We start from the raw sequence: 8,547 nt of genomic DNA, 5'->3' as shown, positions 1-8,547 counted from the left end.
TCTCTCATACACAGACACATACACATTCAAAACTGCTTTAAAGGATTCATCTATAATTGAGTTATCTTAGCTAGGGTTTTATCCCTTCTGAATGATGTGGTGGCTGCCTGCCAAATTTGGAATTTAAAATGTTTGGGCAAGACACCAGGCACCCGTTTCGTCCTCTACAAAGGCCCAACCTAATTGCTCATTTCCAATCCTAGAAGCACACTGTTACTAGTGAACTGCGGGAGCCACAAATTAAAAATTATTTCCTTCAAAATCAAGAGGAATTTAGCAAGTGGAGAAAGCAGCATGGCCCAGTGGAAAGAGCTTGGGCCTGGAAGTCAGAGGACCGGGGATCTACTTAATCCCCGGCTTTGCCGCTTGCCTGCTGTGTGGCTTTGGGCAAATTATTGAACTTCTCTGTGACTCGGTTTCCTCACCTGGAAATGGGGATTAATCCCCATCCTGCCTCCTATGGGACTGTGTCTGACTTGATTATAATAATGTTGGTATTTGTTAAGCGCTTACTATGTGCAGAGCACTGTTCTAAGCGCTGGGATAGATACACGGTAATCAGGTTGTCCCACGTGAGGCTCACAGTTAATTCCCATTTTACAGATGAGGGAACTGAGGCCCAGACAAGTTAAGTGACTTGCCCACAGTCACACAGCTGACAAGCGGCAGAGCCGAGATTCGAACTCATGACCTCTGACTCCCAAGCCCGGGCTCTTTCCACTGAGCCACGCTGCTTCTTCTATCTACCCTGGGTGCTTAGTTTGGTGCTTAGCACATAGTAAGCGCCTAGTAAATACCACAATTGTAACTCATTCTCTGCCTCGATGCCACTAATTAGCAATTGGAGAATTTAAAAAATATGTATTTGCTGGGTGAAACCAAAGAGGCATGACATGATTCCTTTCCCCTAGGGGATTTACACACAAATAACACATCTCAAGCACCAGGATCCTTAAGATTCAATAATAGCATTTTCTCCTCTTTACACTGCAAATACAAAACAGCACTATCTCGTTTTAATAGACATTTGGAAATAAACATCAAAAACCAAACAGGCATTTCTCTACTCTTGGTACTTTCCTGAATATAAAGGCCACATATCTTTAAACAACATCAACAACAAAAAACAAAACAAAAAAAACCCTAAATGGTCTGAGTTCATCACACTGGAATCCATCAAGGCATCTGAATTTGGAAAGGATCGTGAAGAGGTCAGTGCTTAGTTCAAGATGAGGAAAATCAGTTCTTGGCTTTTCCCTTTTTTGCTGGAAGTTGACCAGTGGCTTCTAGGTATTTATTGATTAGGTCTTCTTGTGTGGCAGGTAAACACTGCTGATATCTACTGTATTCCATTGTATATTCGCCCTTTCCCTAATGGGGAGAGGAGAAAAGTATCAGCGTGTGTTACAATGAGCGGACTGAGTATTGCAAAGACAAAATGTCTTTCATTAACTCTTAATTAAAAAAAAAAAAGCAAGCCACACATGATCGGCATCCCTGGGTTTCACCGGTGATGAACGGCAGGATTTCTGAGCATCTGCTGTGTGCAGCCTCTGTAGAATTTACAAATCACGTAGACAAAATGGTACCGACTTTGAGGAAGAAGGGAGAAATACAAAAGCATAAACACATGCAACCAGACTTTTTTTTTTTTAAAGGAAGGCAGTGACAAAGAATTGCCGTCACAAGTGTCCACTCCATGTGGACGATGGGAATGATTTCCCCCAGTTCTTTCGAGCAGGACTCTTGATCTCCGCTCATTCTACATCTCGTCCAAGACCTGGGAGTTTCCGATCAGAGCCGAAAACAACTCGAATGGGACCTTCTGGACTATAAGCTCTTTGAAGCCCGTCCCCCCTGCCCCTGATCCAAGGTCCTATTTTCCCGCTAAAACACCTGTTTGCACTCTCACTCACAATGAAAACTTGGCTCCTCTGATTCCTGTGTCTTTAGAAAAGGTAAGGTGGAGGGAGGAAGCTTTTTAAAGATTTGCCATGGCTCCCACCAAAACCAAACAGCTACTCGAGGCCCCGAGGTTCATGCCTTCAGGATCAGCCGGGAGGAATGTCTCCCCGCAACCTCAGCCTCACAAGCAGTCTTGAACCTGCAGACTGACAGTTTTCACCACCAACTCCAAAATGAGACTCACGAGTGTTCAGTGGGAAGAGGGAACAAAGGAGGTGAGTTGGAAGTTGGTGGGGTAAAATGGGTGACCAAAATCAAGTGAAATTAGTCTGGAGAGACATCTTGGAGGTGAGCTTACCTGAGTCATTTTGTGGGGGGGTGGGGGGAGACATGTTTTTCCCTTTTTGGGGGAAGGGATAATGGAACGACGCTTCACAATTACTCAGATACTGGGAAAGAAAAGATAGAAGCACTCTTGGGCTGCAGCAGAAAGCAGAAAGCAAAATATAGTGAGGGCAAGTTAACAGGAAGCTCACCTCTGTGCACGATCTAAGTTCAGTAGAATATCCAAACATGTCGTTCAGTGGAACCTGAAAAATCCAAGTAGAATACACATCTCAGTCACTTCAGGTCCCTTTGGAGGGGAAGGATTTCTGCTTTTAAGAGTTGAAACGGACTGAGGCCAAAAAAGCATCATAGTAATAACAGGAAGTGATATCAGTTAAGCAAGTACTATTCGCCAAGCGGTGAACGAGGCATTGCAGTAGATAGATAAAAGATAATCTGGTCCCACAAGGGACTCACCATCTAAGGACGAGGGAAGACAGGTCCTCACCTCCGCCAAACTAACTCTCTTCCCCTCTTCAAAGCCCTACTGAGAGCTCATCTCCTCCAAGAGGTCTTCCCAGACTGAGTTACTCCTTTCCCCTCTGCTCCCCCTCTGCCCTCTGCTCCTCCCCCTCCCCCTTTCACCTCCCCTCAGCACTGTGCTCATTTGGATATATTTTTATTACACTTTTTATTTTATTAATGAGGTGAACATCTCCTTGATTCTATTTATCAAGATTATGTTGTCTTGTTTTTGTCCGTCTGTCTCCCCCGACTAGACTGTGAGCCCGTCACTGGGCAGGGACTGTCTCTATCTGTTGCCAAATTGTACATTCCAAGCGCTCGGTCCAGTGCTCTGCACTTAGTAAGCGCTCAATAAATACTATTGAATGAATAAATGAATTGAATCTACACTTTGCAGATGAGGTAACTGAAGCATAGAGAAGTTAAGTGACTTGTCCAAGGTCACACAGCAGACAAGTGGTGGAGGCCAGGATTAGAGCCCAGGTCCTCGGACTCCTAGGCCCGTGCTCTTTTCACTAGACTATGCTGCATCCTAAAATTTTCGAGTCTTCCCCCTACAGACATTTAGTTTCGAGTGACCTACTCAATGGTAAACCACGCGGCTCTCAGTTCTCCAGTGCCCCGACCGGTCGTGCCTCATTGTTGTGCCTGGCTCTCAAGTGGTTTCCAATTCACAAAAAGCAGAAAAGAGATCAGCCTAGTTTGAAATCCTCAAACAACTACTGATGGCATCTGCCTTCTGGGAGATTGAGTCTTCCCGCTCCTCATGAGAGAAGTGTCGCCTCCCCGAGAGGTTTGAACATGAGAGGTACGAGCGAGAGAAAGACGCGCAATGAAAAAAGTGAGAGAACATTTTCTTCCCTCAATACTGAATCAACTGACAAGGTGAAAACCGCAGTGGCGAAACTGGCGGTTGATGCAGCCAGAATTTAAGGAAGCTTGGATGGAATTTCACTCCTCTGGTCCCTCTGCTTTGGATGGCTGAGAAGGGCCAAGTACTTTCCCCTGTACGACAGCCAGCCTATTTTTACCCATCCCCTACCCCTATAACCTCTTTTTTTTTTTAAGAGAAGCAGCGTGGCTCAGTGGAATAATAATGTTGGTATTTGTTAAGTGCTTACTATGTGCAGAGCACTGTTCTAAGCGCTGGGGTAGACACAGAGGAATCAGGTTGTCCCACGTGGGGCTCACAGTCTTAATCCCCATTTTACAGATGAGGGAACTGAGGCACAGAGAAGTGAAGTGACTTGCCCACAGTCACACAGCTGACAAGTGGCAGAGCTGGGATTCGAACTCATGAGCCCTGACTCCAAAGCCCGTGCTCTTTCCACTGCGCCACGCTGCTTCTCCAAAGCAGAAAGAGGAAAGAGGAAAGTGGAAAGAGCCCGGGCTTGGAAGTCAGAGGTCGTGGGTTCTAATCCCAGCTCCGCCGCTTGCCAGCTGTGGGACTTTGGGCAAGGCAGTTACCTCATCTGTAAAATGGGGATTAAAACCGTGAGTCCCACGTGAGATCACCTTGTATCCCCCCAGCGCTTAGATCAGTGCTTTGCACATAGTAAGCGCTTGACAAATACCACCGATATATATAATAACCAAATCGATTAAATAGCTGGGAAATGTCGCTCTTCTCCAGTGATTAAGAAAATCTTCCGAATCGTCAATGCACTTACATCCGCATACAGTGTAAAATAGTCGTCAGCTCCATCTTGTCCTGTGATTACTCCGTGGCGACGGTTGATTCCAGCAATCACTGCTCCTTGAAATTCAATCGGGGCCACGATTTCCACGGACATGACAGGCTCCAGGATACAGAGTGACGTACTTGCCAAAGCTAGGGAGATATGAAACCAAGCTGAGGTATTTACCAAAACCATACCTGTTGTGGATCCTGCCCAAACACCAGAATATCATGAAGGATACAACGGCTGGGTCCGGGTCGATTAAGTAAAACGGAAGGTCGAACGCCCTTTCCTCTCCACCCAGGCGGCTACCTTACTGTTACAGGCTCTTGTTATATCCTGGCTAGACTACTGTGTCAGCCTTCTCTCTGACCTCCCTTCCTCCTCTCTCTCCCCGCTCCAGTCTATTCTTCACTCCGCTGCCCGGCTCATCTTCCTGCAGAAAAGATCTGGGCCTGTCACTCCCCTTCTTAAACAACTCCAGTGGTTGCCTATCGACCTCCGCTCCAAACAAAAACTCCTCACTCTAGGCTTCGAGGCTGTCCATCACCTCGCCGCTTCCTACCTCTCCTCCCTTCTCTCTTTCTACCGACCACCCCACACGCTCCGCTCCTCCGCCGCCCACCTCCTCGCCGTCCCTCGGTCTCGCCCATCCCGCCGTCGACCCCCGGGCCACGTCCTCCCGCGGTCCCGGAACGCCCTCCCTCCTCACCTCCGCCAAACTGATTCTCTTTCCCTCTTCAAAACCCTACTTAAAACTCACCTCCTCCAAGAGGCCTTCCCAGATTGAGCTCCCCTTCTCCCTCTACTCCCTCTACCGCCCCCCCTTCACCTCTCCGCAGCTAAACCCTCTTTTTCCCCTTTTCCCTCTGCTCCTCCACCTCTCCCTTCCCATCCCCACAGCACTGTACTCGTCCGCTCGACTGTATATATTTTCGTTACCCTATTTATTTTGTTAATGAATTGTACATCACCTCGATTCTATTTAGTTGCCATTGTTTTTACGAGATGTTCTTCCCCTCGACTCTATTTATTGCCATTGTTCTCGTCTGTCCGTCTCCCCCGATTACACCGTAAGCCCGTCAAACGGCAGGGACTGTCTCTATCTGTTGCCGACTTGTTCATCTCAAGCGCTTAGTACAGTGCTCTGCACATAGTAAGCGCTCAATAAATACTATTGAATGAATGAATTAATTAATAATCATCTAGTTGATTTGCTCCGGGTAGACAATTTAATTGGGTGCTGATTTGACTGCCAAACGTCCCGTTCCCCCACCCGCTCGCAAAAAAAACCAACCCCAAAACATACAAAATAAATTTAAATGAAAATGTGGAAAGAGGCCTTGCTGGGAACAGGGCACCTTATCAACAAAGCAAACTAAAAATCTGTCCAGCTGAATTCTTCTGGGGGCATATGTTTTAGTCAAAACTGACGCCGTCTCATTCCCATTTCTTTTTCATTTAAGCACATTCAGTCCTCATATAATGTGGGAGTTAGGGAAGACACAGGTGGTAGTGCTCACCATGTTTGATGTCGTAGGTTAGCACGCGACTGTTTCTTTCAACGTGCTGTATACGAAAAATAGACTCGTGTCATTGGAAGAACGTTAACCTAATTCTTTAACAGCCTTCTAGCCAAAGCCCATGAGGAAAACACGCACTGTGAATCGAGTGCATGTGTTGCATCTAGCATATCTGGCAAATAATTATTGAGGGAAATTTTCAAAATTCTAAGTATTAGGCTCCTGAGAGATCCCTTGTGTAGTCATCACACAGATATCTGTCTACCCCTCTGGGCTGTGAGCTCACTGTGGGCAGGAATATGTCTTTTGCTATACTGTCCTCTCCCAAGCGCTTAAGTACAGTGTTTTGCACACAGTAAGCACCCAATAAACACGACCGAATGAATGAATGCAGCTGGGGAAGTGACATGACATTACATTACATGACATGTTCATTACAGCAGAGCGTTACCACATCGGGATGACTTGTCTAGGACTAAAACCATCCTGCTTTGTCGATATGATCCTCTGTTGTTTCAAGGAAAGTGAGAGCCCTGTCTTTTCATCAAAGTTTGGTTAGAGTTCTTCAAATCATCTTTCCTTTAAATGACTACTCGATTTTCTATTTTTCACTGAATTGAATCTCGAAGAGAAAAGCCTGAGCTCAAAACCACTTTTCAGGGGTAATGAGACAGGATAGCCCATTTAATCCATGACCCAAAGTATCTGAAGTTGTTTGTTTCGAATGGGCTCGCTTAGAATGAGAGGGCCCTGTCTTCTAGTTTTGATAAAAATAGAAACATATTGAAAAGTGGCATAATTGAAACATAACTGAACTGAGGGATCTAAAACTCTTTAAGGGGTTAGCGGGGGGAAAAAAGGATACTGAGTAAGGCTCTCCATTAAGTGGCAAGATTTTTTTTTTACCTCAAACCACGTCTTTCAGAAATTGAGGGGGAAAAGCAAGCCAAGCAGACTACTAAACCTTGCCTCAACTTCCTGCTTCCAAGGAACAAGCAAAGACTTGCAGAGTCACTCGTTTACAACTCGGAGCTCCTTTTTCAGAACCAATTATGATCCCGCTCAACCCCGAGTATCTAAATAATTAAGAATCCTTATTCGATTCCAAGGTATTTTGGTGGGGGCATTTAAGGACCTGACTTGGAACTGGAAACTAGCCAGAAATCCAAAGTCTGGCCTAATACCTACCCCACCCAGGACCAGGCTATCAACCAATCGGTGGTACGTATTGAGTGCTTAGTGTGTGTAGAGCACTGTACTAAGTACTCGGGAGAGAACGCTATCTTGGTAGCCCCGTTCCCTGCCCTTAATAGCCTGCAGGACTAGTTGGAATGGTTAACACCTCACTTTTCTTTTCGATGACGTTACTTACGAGGTGTAGCCCAACTGCAGCTGGCCGGGAGAAGCTAAGGTACCACAGGCTAGATATATATTTCTACACTGAAAGCTCTTTCTAGCTTATGAGCTTGTTGAGGGCAGGGAACGTGTCTACCAACTCTATTCTAGTTTAGTCTCTCAAGCGCTCGGTACAGTGCTCCGTACACAGTAAGCATTCGATGAATACGACCGATAGGTCGATTGGCCGCCACCGTAGGCCAGGATGACACTGTCTCTGCTTTCAAGGGCCCAAGGAGAAGAGCGGTGTGCTACATGTGCTTAGTAGAGTGATCTGCGCACAGTAAGCGTTCAATAAATACGACTGTGATTGATTGTCCCTGCCTTCACGGGCCCACGGAGAAGAGCGGGTTGGTGCCTGGCCCGACTTCCTGTCCCGGATACCTCACCGCCGACACTCGCCATTCCAGTCAAAGGAATTTTTCTTTTCACATGCAGCTCTCGGCTACATTTTGTTTGGGGCTTGTAGCTCTTAGGTCCATGTGGCTTGGGCACCCTTTTTTTTTTTTTGGATGGTATTTTTTAAGCGCTTACTATGTGCCAAGCACTGTTCTAAGCACTGGGGGGGGGGGATAAGAGGTAATGAGATTGTTCCACGTGGGGCTCACAGTCTTACTTCCCATTTTACCGATGAGGGAACTGAGGCCCAGAGCAGTGAAGTGACTTGCCCAAAGTCACACAGCTGACAAGTGGTGGAGCCTGGATTAGAACCCATGACCTCTGACTCCCAAGCCCGGGCTCTTTCCACTGAGCAACGCTGCTTCTTAAATACTATTGTACTGGGCCTGAGAATCTAAGCGGGAGGAGCTGGAGGCCTCATAGTAGCACAGGGCCAACTCTGGACCGCGAGAGACAGAGGCCGTTGCTCCAGAGCAGGCCATCCAGGAGGCAGCTCAAGTTTGAAAGCGCTCAACCTCTCTCCACCCGAGGGGGAAGCGGCCCCTGGGTTAACCGGGACCCGAGAAGGGGACGTGTTGGCTCTGGAGCAGAGGTGTCGGGGGGAAGAAGGCTGACACGGACTCCTCTATGACAACAGAGCATCCCCCGCTGCGTGCCCAGCATGAAGAAATGGCGCCGTGCAGAGCGGGAAGGGGTGGCCAATTCTTCCCTGCACCGGGTTGGCCAAATGCCTGAAACCAGCTACGGGTCGGGAGAAGTTCCAGGGGGACTATGGCAGTTTCTCACCAAAGCTC

General features: G+C 47.1%; 1 protein-coding gene across 1 annotated transcript in view; it reads right to left on the bottom strand.

Annotated features, from left to right (window-relative positions):
- Nucleotides 1–981: 981 nt before the first annotated feature.
- GFM1 (G elongation factor mitochondrial 1) overlaps nt 982–8,547 on the bottom strand; it is an 83,865-nt gene continuing 76,299 nt past the window's right edge. Inside the window, exons 16-18 of the mRNA XM_029061859.1 lie at nt 4,428–4,588; nt 2,442–2,495; nt 982–1,371 (exon numbers count right to left, since the gene is read on the bottom strand). Coding sequence (XP_028917692.1) covers nt 1,240–1,371; nt 2,442–2,495; nt 4,428–4,588 — 347 coding nt within the window. The 3' untranslated portion in view covers nt 982–1,239. The remainder of the gene's footprint in view (nt 1,372–2,441; nt 2,496–4,427; nt 4,589–8,547) is intronic.

This window comes from Ornithorhynchus anatinus, chromosome 1, assembly GCF_004115215.2.
Source record: "Ornithorhynchus anatinus isolate Pmale09 chromosome 1, mOrnAna1.pri.v4, whole genome shotgun sequence".
In the NCBI taxonomy this organism is placed as follows: Eukaryota; Metazoa; Chordata; class Mammalia; order Monotremata; family Ornithorhynchidae; genus Ornithorhynchus; species Ornithorhynchus anatinus.
This window is presented reverse-complemented; position numbering and strand designations above follow the sequence as displayed.